The 14,749-nt window shown below is 48.2% G+C and overlaps 5 protein-coding genes across 5 annotated transcripts; 2 read left to right on the top strand and 3 right to left on the bottom strand.

Moving 5' to 3' along the window:
* Positions 1-1,585: 1,585 nt before the first annotated feature.
* On the top strand, positions 1,586-2,326 carry VTN77DRAFT_8523 (uncharacterized protein; the record flags this gene model as incomplete). Its single annotated transcript, XM_069425030.1, has 2 exons — positions 1,586-2,142; positions 2,260-2,326. 2 exons carry the CDS (start codon positions 1,586-1,588, stop codon positions 2,324-2,326), a joined length of 624 nt encoding a protein of 207 aa, XP_069274615.1.
* An 826-nt stretch (positions 2,327-3,152) lies between these two features.
* On the bottom strand, positions 3,153-4,887 carry VTN77DRAFT_8522 (uncharacterized protein; the record flags this gene model as incomplete). The annotated part of the gene is made up of 2 exons (XM_069425029.1): positions 3,153-4,039; positions 4,089-4,887. 2 exons carry the CDS (start codon positions 4,885-4,887, stop codon positions 3,153-3,155), a joined length of 1,686 nt encoding a protein of 561 aa, XP_069274614.1.
* Positions 4,888-5,670: 783 nt separating this feature from the next.
* On the bottom strand, positions 5,671-8,317 carry VTN77DRAFT_8521 (uncharacterized protein; the record flags this gene model as incomplete). The annotated part of the gene is made up of 2 exons (XM_069425028.1): positions 5,671-6,453; positions 6,506-8,317. The coding sequence occupies 2 exons, from the start codon at positions 8,315-8,317 to the stop codon at positions 5,671-5,673; spliced, it is 2,595 nt and encodes an 864-aa protein (XP_069274613.1).
* A 1,840-nt stretch (positions 8,318-10,157) lies between these two features.
* On the bottom strand, positions 10,158-10,634 carry VTN77DRAFT_8520 (uncharacterized protein; the record flags this gene model as incomplete). The annotated part of the gene is made up of 2 exons (XM_069425027.1): positions 10,158-10,238; positions 10,311-10,634. The coding sequence occupies 2 exons, from the start codon at positions 10,632-10,634 to the stop codon at positions 10,158-10,160; spliced, it is 405 nt and encodes a 134-aa protein (XP_069274612.1).
* A 449-nt stretch (positions 10,635-11,083) lies between these two features.
* Positions 11,084-14,511, top strand: VTN77DRAFT_8519 (uncharacterized protein; the record flags this gene model as incomplete). Its single annotated transcript, XM_069425025.1, has 5 exons — positions 11,084-11,541; positions 11,611-12,271; positions 12,320-13,301; positions 13,365-14,095; positions 14,185-14,511. The coding sequence occupies 5 exons, from the start codon at positions 11,084-11,086 to the stop codon at positions 14,509-14,511; spliced, it is 3,159 nt and encodes a 1,052-aa protein (XP_069274611.1).
* Positions 14,512-14,749: the final 238 nt, after the last annotated feature.

The following is a 14,749-nucleotide window of genomic DNA, read 5'->3' as shown; positions in this document are numbered from 1 at the left end:
GGACAGCCACTCTTGAGGTGGTACAGAACAGTGTCAGCCGGTGTCACTGCAGAACAGATTACCAGGAGCACCTTGGCAAAATTGGAACTTGATGTTGCAACAATTATATACCTATGTACGGAGGACAACCCACTTAGAATGCGGGGAAATAATGAAGCTCCGGAACCCCACTGGAAACGAGACGATGTCCGTGGAAGACTGCCCAGGCTCGCTGACAGTTGGCAACCTTCAAAGGCATCAACTCCGAAGTTTGGAGGGGAGAATAAAATCCCAAATGTTCTGGCCCTGGGTAAGCGAGGTGGAACGGCCTGCTGATGGCAGTCCTGCTGGCCCTGCGTCATCGGCGGCCCCCCGAGGACCGCCAGCAGAGCCATTTCACCGGGCACGGTCTGCGGGGGAAGAAGCCATCGTTGGGCGTTTTGGTTCGCTGAAGTGGCAGGTAGTTCTTCCTACCTACCTCCAATAATTTTGGAACCTTATGTACGGAGTACGGAGTACATACGGAGTATTATTAGTGACCTTGTTAGATTAAGCACGAGGAGCTACCCTTGTCACCCCTTGTACGGACTCCATACTCCGTACACACTGCATGCACCCGTCCCTCTCCAAGGGTAGCAATGATCCTACAAGTCAATTTTCTGCCTGGATTACAACATAATGCGATTTTTCATATAGGTTCGTATGTATAATGTACACTGAATACATCTCCCCAGAGGTGCTAAGATGTATATATATACTGTACTGTGCCTGCACACATGTATTTTAGTTCCGCATCACCGGCAGGATCTTTTCGGCAATTCCGTGCATCGGAACTGGAAATGAACTCTCTACTGTGAAACCCACCAACAGATACCATGGCGGTGTGAAAATTCTCTATTGAGCGTGACACATAGTGTTGATTTGACCTTCTGAATTGAATACGGTCTTGACAAGAATCACAGCTACAATGGCACTGAATCAGATTGAGACTTGGCGAACATTATATGAAGCATGACGGTTTAACATATTTAAAATCTCGGGGAAAGACAGAAAAGCAAGGGAATCATCTGAAAGATTCCCTGGTATGCACTTTACTCCGTATTTTCCTCTTTCCCTTTTTCCTTTTTTAATTTTTTACCCCTCCGTTTTAAATAGATGTATCCTGAATCCATATCTATATATATAACTATATGTTTTCTTTTTCCGCAAGAACAGCTCTTGCGCAGCTTCGATATCAATGTCTTGGAACATAATACGGAGTACAATTGATGGTGTTACAGTACATATATACTAGGTATTCACAAAAACGAACACTGCTACTCTCGAAAACTTCGAGGGACCTGACACTGCTAATTTATGGTAGTAACTATCTATACATGCATGAATCTTACTGTCTGTAGGCTGTTATGCCGCAGCCAAAGTTATTTGCTTGATGAAACCCATACCTTGCGTATACTTCGATACGGCCAAGCCGCATCCACAGTTACGGTGTTTGGAAAGCCGCTCACGGCTCACCTCCGAGCTCACCTCCGTCTCTCCTCTGGCCCCAAGAGGAAAAGGAAACAAGACAACAAACTAGGAAGAACTTAGTCGCATCCTACTCAGGATGCATATCTCCGTCTTCGTCTTCTTCTCCCTTCTTTACATAGTCGCCGCCGTATCCCCATCCACAACGTTACCAGCTTCGGCAGATGTCTTCTTCTGGCCCGTCGCATCTCCGCAACCGTCACTCCTTGCTCGGATAGCATATGACCCCTCGACACTCGAGACAAGCGTGTTGTCATACAATCCTCCCGACGATGCAAACCGGACTCCTGTCGGGGAAGACGGTGGAGCGGAAGATCTCATCCGGATCGGCTTCTTTGTTTCCACCCCCTCCAACTCGAAGCAATGGGTCGGCAGCCTGATATCACGGTCTTCGCTGGTCGGAGAGGTGATCACGGATGATCCAAGCCGGCCTAAACTCCAGCTTCATCTCAGCCCCGCCAATGAGCTCTACCACGTCTCATTGTCGTTGCCCTCGAAACAGAACTCTTCCTCCACATTGGATGTCGATCTGGTCCACGCCGATGCTGGCCCGCGTCCTCACCTGAACAAACCTGTAGTCGTTGGTCCGGATGGAAAGGATACGGAGGAGGTCGTTGAGAAAACATTTTTCCAGAAGTAAGTTGTCCTCAGGCCTCCCGTGTGCAATCGCACTTCAACCGCTGTCACGTCTGGGACTTTTCTCTTCGGCTTGCCTTGTACCTAATAGATTCTAACTCGCCTCAATTGTTTCAGATATTGGTGGATCTTTCTTATTGTCACATTTCTCGCAATGTCTGGGGGAGGAGAAGGACAAAGATAGATATCTGTCTGATTAAGACTGGGATGGGTCTTGGATCGCACAGAATTGATCGATTTCAAGAAACACTCTTGCTGCCTGATCAATAGAGTGGAATACATAATGAAAATTATCTCAGATCTATTACTCTCTTGCTCTCTCCAACGTACCAAATATGTGTGTACGTGTGTGCGTGCAGGTCATCCGATCCGGAGAACTTCCCCGAATATTGAACAGGGTTGTAGAGATTGGAGGATCAGCTAAACATGTTCCCTCGACTTTGCGACACAGAAAAAGTGTCACCATAGTGCAGTCTTAAATTCCCAATTTACAGGCAAGAATTCCGCTTCGACGTGGAGAAGGGGACTCTGCCGAAGTGCCTCCCAATTTTTCTCTACTACTCAACGCCCGATATTCCATCCAAGTTATCCATGCTCAGTAAGACCTTTCTTAGAACAGCCTGGTTAGATGATGGTATTGGGACGGACGCCTTTGGACTGTCTAGAAGGTCTCTTTGCCTTGCTTGTGACATCCAAAGGAACAGGACTGACAGGGGAAAATACTCTGGAATACCATTCGTTTTCCAGTTCTGAGAGATTTCATACTTTCCAGATAATGGATTATACATCATTGAAATCCACATAAACAGGCCTTTGCAGGCCAGAGATTGCAGCGAGTCAGCCTCAGTCTATGCAATCATTTCGCTGACCAGTCCGGCCTCTTGACGGCGTTCGAGGGCTCCCCATTCATGCCTTCCTACTGATATGTTTTTTTTTTCATTATCATTATTGTTTTTATTGTTGCAGAGAAGCCACTTGAAACTGGCGCCATTATTGCCCGTTTGACATTGTTATGAATGAACATCATGAACGTCAAGATTTCGCGTGATCCGCGCCCCTGTCCCTCGTGGGCTGAGATTCCACACCATCAATCCTCGATCTGTCAGTGCTACGAGTTCGTTCTCCTTTTCAGTGAAACTGAGCTTAAAACAAACCGCTTCCAGACGAAGGACAATGGGCCGCAGCTCCACGACGTTGGAATTCCCATATCGCCACGTTTCCGGATAGAAATCACTCGTATTTTCATCGATGAGCTCATGAGGATCAAGAGCCCATACATAAATCATATTCCAATTCGCCACGGCAATTCGGGTCCCATTCTCTGTAGTTGCAATAATGCAGCCCAACGAGTTGGTCGGTTTTTGATATCCCCAAAGACGGGCGACGATAGTCCACGCATTCAGACGTCGTCCGCGTTCTCGATTTAGCACATGCCCGCAGTTTCTTGCCTGACAGTGCGCTTCGGATTTTAGCAGGCATGCCACCGTCCAATTTTCTTCAAGATGTGTCGCGGTCCCAAAACTGAGGTATCTCCAACGACACATTTCATGATTGTGCTCTGTACGGTATGTGTTATGCGTCCCAAAGAATGGGATGGCAACAGAGAGAGGAAGGGTCTGTGAATCTGAGAACTGCACCCAGCAATAATTAAGATGCGACGCTGATGCACCAGGCAGTTGTAGGGGATTCCCTGTCTGTATGTTCTGGTAGCATCTGTAGAGTGTCGAGCCTCGATAGTAGTAGAGCAACTGCGAGCCCCTGTCATTGAAAACAAGCCTTGTTACAGGCCCCAATTCCGAATAGGGTTCCCCCAGAGTCAGTCTACTCTGAATGTGACCTACACGCTTCGGCCAAAGGCCCCGCTCGTCCGCAACCGTAGCGGCTCTGTAGTTGAGATCTAAGTAATGTCAGTGCATTGCAACAGACAACAAACAGGTTTAACAGACAACTTAGTGACGTGGAACTGTCGTGGCAATCGGTCACAGCATCATAAAGAACCACTTCATAGCGGTGATGATCATGGACATGTTGCCAGGAGATCGCAAACTGGCTCCTGTTTGTGACAGCTAGAGCTAGGGGTTCGTAGTCATTGTGATCTGGAAAGGTGCAGACTGCCATAGAGTTGTCGGAATCGTCGAGAGAGTAATGGACGAGAATGATCTCACCGTCCAGGCGAGACTCCAGAGCGTGCTTGACAAAGGGATGCGATGTATCGGCATCTTCATCCGCTATCGTTGGGGTAAACTGCACGAGAACGGAGATGCCATTGTCCCCCGTAAAGGCCGTTTTGAGTATTTTGACGGTTCCGGGTTGTTCATAAGGAAACTTCAGTGATCGTTTTAGAGAAGTTGACCCATCGACACCCGTGTGAAAGAGGTGAACGAGCTCATCGTCTCTTAAGACCAAGGCAACGTTAGGAGAACAGCCATTGTCGGCTATTGAAGAGGCCCCCACGTCGATACTTCTCCCACTGAAATCGTATAATGTTCGATCAGCATAGAAATTGGCGCCATATAGCTGTTTTGCCGCGCGCCTTCGAAGCAGAAGGAACAGGTCCTTCGTCTCGCGCAGTTCAACTCCAGATTTCAGTCCGGGAGTCTGCTTTAAGTGATGTATGATAAGGTCCCGATAGGTGGAAGCAATATAGAACAGAGTACGGCAAGACAAAGCTGCGTGTAAATAGCTGGGTGTAGTGGTATATTGTAGAATGAGCTGGATAAGCTCTGTGGGAAGGTTTAGGAGCATCTTTTTACCTTCACCTAAAAGTCATGGAATGAAGGCTCAAACGTCCAGTTGGATGCAATTTGGAAAAGGGGATTAAATAGTTAGGCAGGGTTGTAGACACAGTAGGTGAACATGTATGCTCGAGGGAAAGCCGGGCAGAAACGACTACATTTTTTATTTATGTAGAGTTTGAAACCAGAATGAGCTTCAGACCCACTGCTGCTGCCTAGATAATTGCCCAGACCTTGTAGCTTTGCTGCGAAACACATGAGTCAAACAAGTGGTCAACAACGGTGTGAGCAAAGGCAGAAGGAACTAAGTTCAGGCAGAGCTCCTATTGAAACCCGGGGTAAGTCAATTAATTGGCTGGGCGTTTTGATCCTCCTCCACATAGGAAATCCGCTTGGTATCCACCTCGAACTAAATCCAGCTCCCAAGGAAAGCAGAAAAGAAACTTGCTGTCTCCAACTTAACCCAATAAATCGCTGGCTATTTCTGTATATAACACAGAGGAATGATGGGAGACATTTGTGCAAAACCATCGAGTGACAGGCGGATTCTAGTATCTCAAGGCTAATATTCAAAATATGGACTCGAAATCCCCAAAATGAAACGCTAACCATGCCATAAACGATGATCCATCAAGCCTTTCCAGAATAGAAAATGAATGTAATTTAATTGAAACCTCAACATGCCGGTAAACTCAGAATGCCAGGCTTCCTAACGCCATGCCCCCTTCCCCCGGTTGAGAACGCTTTACAAGACATGGGTATCTCCTAGTATCAGATTTCACGATCCTGAGAATCATATTCCATCGCCCAATTGTGAAACGACCCACTCCAAGATACTCTCGTAACAGAGCACAAACTGACTGAGATTCTGCACCATACTCGGTCGTTGTGTTCGAAAATCTTCAACAGTCTTAGCGACTAGGTCCACATTCTCATCATAAACCCAGTCGCCAGGGCTGCTCTTTTCCCCTGAGACAGACTTCGACTCTCCCACGCGTTGTCGCTTCAACATGTCCAAAACACTGTCCACTGTACAGAAAGTGCCTGTCCGGCCGCACCCTGCACTGCAATGAACAAGTACAGGTCTTTGGCCTGCAGGTTCGGCGTCTTGATTGCCAAAACTGCTGCTCATTCTCGTTATTTTGTCGCATTGTTCTACCAGTTTGAGAAGGTGAGTCGGCTGGGAAGTAGTTCCAAAGTCTGGCCAATGCGCGTACTGCAGTTGCGTTATCTCCCGGATGGGTTGGAAAGGAAAGGCAGAGTGTGAGAGGGCGAAATGTCGAACAAGAATGAAAGGAGCCTCGTCAGCGGCCTTGTAAAACCCTTCAGTGGGAGTCTCGTCTTCAGCGGTAGCCGATGGACTCTGCATGGATTGAGGATCTCTCAGTTGTGAGTGGCTATCGTCGGCCTTTGTCGCATCCATGGACACACGTTTTTCTGCAAGGATCTTAAGTTTGAAAGGCCCGTAATCTCCAGAATTCCAGTATGGGTGGCATTTGATTTGCCCTCTCTCGACTTCGGCAGTGAGGGCTACGATCACTCTGACATCTTGTTCCCAGACCACGCGCCAGAAATCCTGAAAGAATGATTAGAATAGCCCAAAAGTTCGTTGCATAGTCGACACTCACAATGAATGTGTCAGGGATAGGGGCCTGGGTGGCTATGTAACTCTTATTGGTGTATTCTGCTTTAAGATGATTTGCATTCACGTAATCACAGCCACCCAAGGGAACATCCTGAAGCCGTACTCTGGAATGATCGAAAGGATAGATGTCATTATACCTATTTTTGGATCCCTTTTCGATTCCGGCAACTCGAAACTTTTTTGGAGGATTCGACACCGTCTCATCATAGTTGACGTCGGGGGACAGGGCTTCTCGCATGCGTTCTAATTCCCTCTCCTCAATTCTCAGGAATATCTTCGAGACGGTATGTCCTTGATCTTTTGAGTCAGACGCAATACGCAGCCAGGACGGTAACAATTTTTTCTTGGATTCGGTCAAGTCCCCCGGAAGCTTTACTGGTATCTGACCAACACCGCCCAACAGATCCATATTCTGACGGATATTGCCAAAGAAAGGATGCGCTGCTGAAGAGTCCGGCAACGAGCAACCTCCAGCTATGAGCGCGACTGACGGCAGACTCAGACTCATGGATCGTGGCTGATTAGCTGGAGTTGCCTGCCTCACGCCTTGTTGCTGCTTTCGGATACGATCTGGAAAACGACTGGCGAAAGCGGCAAAACCGCCACGAAGGATCAATGCCTGCCCCTGCCAACCTTCTGTAGTGAATTTATTAAGGACATTGGTCAATAGCGCTGTGTCTCGTGGATGCTCTGTGTTTGAATCGTAAACGATGATGTGGGTACTCTGCTTCCAAGAAGCAAATTTCCGTTTCTCCGACTCGTCAACAAAAGTATCCATCAGCTTTTCGGTATTGAACGACGGGCGTTTCAGAAGGGTCGTTGGGATACAGAGGTTCAAGGATCCGGAGATATTTGCCTGGGCAAACTGAGGGTACGGTCTTACATCCAGCAGTAAGACCTGTTCGGAAACCGTCTGAAGCAATTCTGCACATTTTTCAGCAGATATAAAGCCGACGTGTCCATGATCCAGGGTAACGGGTAGAGTTTCCGCACGCCGAAGAGCTGGAGAAATTGACCCAGATGGTCTAGTGATGTGTAAAGGCAGAGACAGGCTGGGTTTCCGCCCAGCTGTTTCTGTAGAGTGCGGAGACCCAGAACTTGGATGTGATGAAGATAGATAACTGTCAGGCGAAAATGTCCTTGCAAGCCCCAGGGATAATGAAGGATTTGGAATCTGTTGAGAACTTGTCCCTCTCGCGAGCATTGAATCCTCTGCAACATGGGGACTGTTTTCGTCAACATCCATCTCGTTATCCCTGCCAGCCTGTGCTGATGACTCTGTTGGTATATTCGGCGTGCGTGGAGGGGTCGAGGAGTCGTTGTCATTATGCAATGCCGGATCTCCTGCTTCCCTACTTGGAGCTGGGTTCTGAGGGGAAATATCCGGGTTGTCTTCGGAACGCTCGTCTATGACCTGGGAATCAGATCGTTTTGGTTGGAGAAGCTGCTTCAACACAGAGTTTGGAGACAGGGCTTGATCACTTGGGCTTGGGACCGAGGAGTGTGTCTGTGAAAGAGCATCCCAATTTTTCTTCGTATAAGGGCCCTGATTTGAATCGGGGGGATTGCTGGAGTTGTCGACCACAATGCCAAAGTAGTTAGGGCTCGAGACGGGGACCGCAGATGTTGCATCGGAATAGCCAGGGTACAAGAACGGAGATGGAAAAGAACCGCTCAAGGACGATAGATGAGCTGGTAATCCGGCAGGTGTGTTTGAGACACTGACATGCTGATGTGGACAAATATCCGCACCCCAAGAGGGGGGCGACTGCTGAGAGGCCGCCGTGCCGCGCATGATAGGCTTCAAAACTTGGAATCCCGCGATGGCGTGGTCTATAATCGAGTTTTGGAACCAGATAGAAGTTGAGGAGAGCTATCCATTTTGAAACCAGTATCCAGCCTTGGAAGTTCACCAATTCTGGGATACCATTGAAGCAAATCTTGCCATGTCCCTTTTAAAGTGAATGAACAGTATGCGCCAGCCCCAATGTCAAAATTCCTAGCAACCAGAGCCTAGGAACCTATCCGCAGAATGTCCGAAGGACGCTGAGAGGCGAATTAGACCGTAGCAGAGATTGAATTCGAGCGAAAAGGGACACATACAAGAGAACGCGGAGTGCTGAGAGGGTATAGACATGCGGCCAATCAGCGGGGCCCCAACATTCTGAAATTGGTCAAATTTGGTTTTATCTGCCCAGTAATAATAAGAGTATAGAGAAGGAAGCACAGTGGAAGCTGGGAGGCAAAGAGCAAGGAGCGATAAAATTCGCAGTTGGGAACAAAGTCAGGAATGACGGCCAACTGTGTGGGCCAAACTCTGGAGGAGCAGGGTGGAGAGGACTGATATCACTGATCTACAAACAAGCGAAAAGATGCGTCGCGCTGCACCTAATCGAAGGTCATTCGTGGATGGGTGGAGGGTTCGACGGTTGAGACGGGGCCGGAGAAACGTTCTGCAATATGACGTTATCGGGAGCGTGGCATGGTGAGGGCGCACCAAAAAAGGCCGTTCTGGAACTCCAATAGACACCAATGACCCTGGTGGCAAGTGACTATAATTTGTCACTGGCTGTTACGCAGTCCAAAGCAGACTATTGCCTGCAAGATGCGGTCTACCATTACTGTGGATAGCTAACAGCTGCATACCTAATCCTGAGGGAGTCCTAGCAGAGTTGAAGAATAATAGCTTATACAGGAGTCTGAAGCGGCGTTTCAGTGGCAACTACTCCGTACTTCCATTCACAAAGCCAGCACAAAGAGCCAGAACCACCATCTGCTGGCTGATGAGGTTATTGATCCGCTTCTCTTGCCAAGTGCACACAGTCTTAGGATTGTCTGGAAGACTGCTCTATGGTAGGACTGCCTGAAGGTCAAGAAATTTCTTTTAAGCAAAATTATCATTTTGCAATCTCGGCAATGTGATAGCGCATGGAGTGGACGGTGCATCAAATAATTCAATCCAGAATCCACCCATCTTCTCCTGTCTCCCTGCAGCTTGCTAGAGATTAAAAAACAATAACAGAAGAGGATTTTTGGCAGCAAAGAAAGATAGATTGGTTAGAAAATGCAATAGATTACAATCAAAGATTAAAAAAGGGAAAAAAAGTGGTCTACGGGCGCCTAGCATACTTTCAGTTTTGTCGCAGGGTCTCAGGCCCAATAATGGAGGACGTTTGGCGCCCCATCAACCTGATATTAACCCTCTCAGATGCAGGACCGTTCCAGGTACAAACGAAACCAAGGAGCTCATTGCACTCTCATCTGAGCCATTACACTTAGTTTCTCGTGTTTCATTTAAGGCAGCTAATGACAACAAAAGGAGGAAAAGAAGAAAAAAAAAAGGAAATGCCATGCCCCTGTTAGAAATGCAATTCCCAAGACCTCAACTATAATGTTGCGTTCGAGTATGATACATTGCTTATCATGCTTGATCGCACAGAGAAACATATAGAATACCCTACCAGGGCCAGGTGTGCGGATGCCTGTTGCATTCTATCCCATATGTCTGATGCTGACCTCTTATGTCCACTTCCTTTGCCGGTCTGATGCAAAGACAAAAAAAAAAGAGAGAGAGAGAGAAAGCAAGAAAAAAAGAGAGGAGTTCAGTGGCACTCATTTTAATAATCCAGATGTCATCATAATCTCCCGTCTGGCTCTCCCTTAAATCGTTGGACTCGCTTTTGTTCCCAGTTATCAAGATCCTTGGCCATGAGTCTCTGGTAGAGTAGCATATGGGTCAGTGTCACATTTCACAAACTACTGTGTCGAAAGGAAAGCAGAAGGCGTACATAGTATTCGTCTTTCTCACTGCCAATCACATGTCTTCTTGGGTTCCTCTTTATCCCTTCTTCTCCGTCTTCGCCCTTGAGTCCTAGCTCCAAGGCCTCCTCTTGGGTCAGTTGTCTGACCTTTCGATCATACCGTTCGTATCTCAGGGCAGTGGCTGGAGTAAGAACAAAAGATCCCGCGACCATGACCATGATGAACGGCAGACCGAAAAGAAGGAAGGGGTGCTTTGGTAAATTGGCTCTGTAAAGGGCACCTAATCGTTCCCCCAGCGATGACGACGCTGTCGGGGTGCGGCGGAATGGCTTAGAAGGAAATACAGGCATGGTCCCCGCAAAAAGCCTCCTTTACTGAGGTTAGAGTATCTCTCAAAACCATCCAACCATTCGATTAAGATTATTTGAACCAAAGTAGTTCTCCGGCGTGTAAAAAGCATCATGGACCTGAATCTTCAAGCTACTCTGTATATCTGTGCAAAGTGGACCTACCAGAGATGGTCTCGGCAAATAGATAATCCGGAGAGATTAAACAAAGCATTTGTTGATTTGCATCGTTGACAACACTACATACATACATTTGAGGCAGCCACAACTCATAAAGGGCGATCCCCAAGTTTTAGACACTGAATCTTGGGTGATCTGCGCCTATATTTTTTTTCGTTGTTTTTCTTTTCGTGTCTCGTTCAGTCGCAGACATAGCGTTTGCTTAAGGTCTGCCCAGAAACTTTGCTGCAAAGACGAGTAGCTCTCTTGGTTATTTGAACAATCGAAGCCCCATGGCTCCCAGCGCATTCTCTGGCTCCCTATTTGGAGCAAGCAGCTCGGGACCATCTACAGGAACACAGCAGCCATCAGCCAGTATCTTCTCGCCGGGTAATGTAACCAGCGCGTTCGGAAACACAACGACAACAACCGGCCAGGCTGCACCCAGCTTCTCGATTCTAGGACAACAATCTCAACGGCAACAACAGCCACAGCAAAGCCAGATGCTTGGGCAAAACCAACAGCCGCCTTCGGGACAATCCATGTCAGCTTCTCAAACCACACAACCCGCCTTCTTTAACAGTTTGCTGGAGAGAGGGAAAAAACGACCATTCTCTGCGACTGCACAAGATGCCAATTTTGGAGAGTTGCCTAGTCTTCAATTGGGACTTGACGATATTCGTAGAAAAGCGAGAGAGCTTGGAGCTGGCGGCCCAAAGTCATCGCACCAAGCAGGCCGAGACAGCAAAGCGTGAGTACAAGTTTCTTTCACCAATTCGAATCTATGTATTGTATATGCTCATGGTCTTGTGCTCTGAAGTCATTACTTGCTCGCAGCATCGGGTATCTCTCCGGGACATGCTTTGCGTGACCTGAAGGCTCTAGATTCCCAGACAGCCGCCGCCAGTCCATTCAAGCAAACCGACGGTTTTGATCCGGATAACGAGAAGTTCATGAGAAACATCCAGCAGCGAGGACGGCAAGCGATGGTCGCTGAAAGTTTGGCTCGTGTCCATCGGGATTTTGATGCCTTCCTGGAGGAGAAGGTAAATCTCAACTGGGACGAGCAACGTCGGAGAATATTTCAACACTTCGGACTCTCTCCAAAAGAGGATGTGAGAGATGACAACGCGGCTTCGAGAGGTTCATTTGGTCGAACGTCAAAGCCAGCGAGACAATCAGGCGTTTTCACACCGCGAGAATTGGGCCCATCGGGTACTCGAAGTGTCTTTGGGCGATCTGCTCTTGAGAAGTCTGTCATTGGACTACCTGGAGATTCGCTAGCGAGGTCCCAGCTCTTTTTGGATCCGAACGAACGCAATGATGGCACCAGCACTCAGTCACCAGACAGCCGCTTTTTGCGGGAGAAGATGGGCTACTTTGCGGATAAAGTGCGGCGTTTGAATGGAGCCAGGCTTGAAGACAGGCCCTTCCCAATATTTCATGAATTCGCGGAGGTGGAAGAGCATGCTGGAGGCGATGTAGGTCTTCCAGTCCTTAATTTTGATTCTAGACTAAATGATTTGCAGGTTCCTCGCCAGCTTTCGGAGGCATATCGTGCACTGATCTCCATAACAGGAGAGGATCCGAGCATAACAAACTTTTCAGATCCTGGCGCTATTAAGGAACGCCAGTTCGCCGACGATTACTTGAATGAAGCCTCGAATTCAAAGGGGGCAACCGCTCTTAGGAGGAGGATAGTCGACGGTTCAAGGGTTTTCCTAGAGAAGCTTTTCTTCTCTGAAATTGAGGCCGCAATAGCAAAGAATCCCCGCGAAGCCCAGCTAGGGGGAATTCCCTCGACCATCAACAAAATCCGTGCTTACATCCGACTTCGAGCTGCGAGAAAGGATCTTGCTCCGGATGGGACGGAACTCCAAATAGTTGGTGGGGATTATTGCTGGATTCTGATCTTCTATCTCCTCCGCTGTGGGTTTGTAACCGAGGCTGCGGAATACGTGAGTCAAGACCCTGGTTTCCGATCGCTCGATCACAAATTCGTCACATACATGACCACCTACGCCCAAAATAGAAGGTTACCAAGGGACCTTCAACAGAAAATCAATGGGGAGTATCAGCAACGTTTGCGGAATGCGCCTGAGAACACAGTTGATCCCTATCGGATGGCTTGCTACAAAATCATCGGGCGCTGTGACCTCAGCCGCAGACGCTTGGATGGTGTCGGTCAAGGCGTGGAGGACTGGATGTGGTTACAGTTCGCCCTTGCTAGAGAAGATGACCGCGCTGAGGAAATTGCTGGAGAGGTTTTTGGCCTCGAAGATATTCAAACAGATATCACGGAAATAGGCCAACGAGTGTTCGCGAAGGGGCAAGAAGCACCTGGCGGCTATGGGACCTTCTTCCTGCTCCAAATCCTGGGTGGAATGTTTGAACAAGCAGTTTCGTATCTCGGTTCTTATGCCCCGGTGAGCGCTGTGCATTTTGCGATTGCTTTGGATTATTACGGACTATTGCGAGTGTCCGACTTCTACACAGCAGGCGAAGAAATCTGTGAGTTCACTAATGGTTACACTGCCATATAATAATGTTTTGCTAATGGCTCTTCGAAAACAGTGTCTTTCACTACCAAGCAGTTCCCTCAGATCAACTTCTGCTATCTCATCACGCAATACACGCGTGAATTCCGCACTGGCAATGTTGAAGCGGCCATCGATTATTTTGCTCTCATCTGTCTCAATGCCGATCTTCCAGGTGCTCTCGGTAAATTGCAGGCTTCGGTTTGCCATGAGGCATTACGAGAGTTTATATTGGAGACCAGGGATTTTGCTAAGCTTCTCGGCGACATTCGTGCGGACGGAATGAGGATCAAGGGAGCAATCGAGCAGCGTCTCAAGCTGATTAAGTTGGTTGACCAGGAGGAATTTTTGAGGACCATCACAGTGCAGGCGGCTGCTGTTGCGGATGACAAGGGACTAACTGCCGATGCGGTTCTTTTATATCATCTGGCCGAAGATTACGACCATGTCATCGAGATCATCAACCGAGCACTCTCGGATGCGGTGGCTGTGGAGCTCGGCCATTCAGCATTGAAATTGCAGCCCCTGCGACCAAGAGTGGATCAAAGGCAAGACAATGGTCAGCAATCTGAACCGGGAAGCAGCCTCAGCCTGATAACGGTGGATGACCCGGTCGTCTTGGCGAAGAATATGATCAGTCTGTACAACAGCAATGCACTGTACTACCAAAAGATCCGGCAGGTTAATCGTGATGCCTGCGGCATGCTGCTCCGGATCATGGAAGCAAAGGGTGAAGTTGAAGCTGGGAATTGGGCTCCAGCTCTTGACGTAAGTCATCTCCTTCGCCAGATCCAACGCCACGCCTTCCCCGTTCATCAATTCGATTGATTCCTTTTTACTAACAACGCTTGTCTCAGGCCATCAACGAGCTACAAATCCTGCCTCTACGCGCCAGGGGCTCTGTTCCCTACATTCGGAGCGCCGCACAGGCGTTCTCGTCCTTCCCCAGCGTCATTTCACGGAATATTGGTCACTTAATCATCTGGAGCATCACCTGCATCGGCCGTGAGCGAGAGAGACTCAATTCCGGAGCGTACGAAAACGAGATTCGGCAAAGTTTGGCAGATGAATTGCTTGTAATGGCCAGGGATCTTATGATATTTGCAGGGATGATCAAGTACAAACTGCCGCCAAGAGTCTATGAGACCTTGGCTCGTGCTGGAGCTGACGTTGGGGCATTTTAATTGAATTTTCTGTATTCATTTCTATCACCGAGCATGAAGGTGTATCAGTAAAGGGCAGCCCAAGAAAATGGACATGATAAGACTTTCTTTTCCTACAGCACTCCTGAGGCAATTAATAGTTGCCAATCTGCGTAGATGATAGGTAGTGAGTGGATACACATAGAGTGACCCGCTAAGACAATCCTGGCTAGCCCCACGCATCGGCAGAGCTTCTCATAGTCGAATGCAAGCAGCAAGC

The sequence above is a fragment of the Rasamsonia byssochlamydoides genome, assembly GCF_041956645.1.
Source record: "Rasamsonia byssochlamydoides strain NRRL 3658 unplaced genomic scaffold VTN77scaffold_73, whole genome shotgun sequence".
NCBI classification, from domain to species: Eukaryota; Fungi; Ascomycota; class Eurotiomycetes; order Eurotiales; family Trichocomaceae; genus Rasamsonia; species Rasamsonia byssochlamydoides.
The sequence above is the reverse complement of the archived record's forward strand: the minus strand, read 5'-3'. Positions and strand labels throughout refer to the sequence as shown.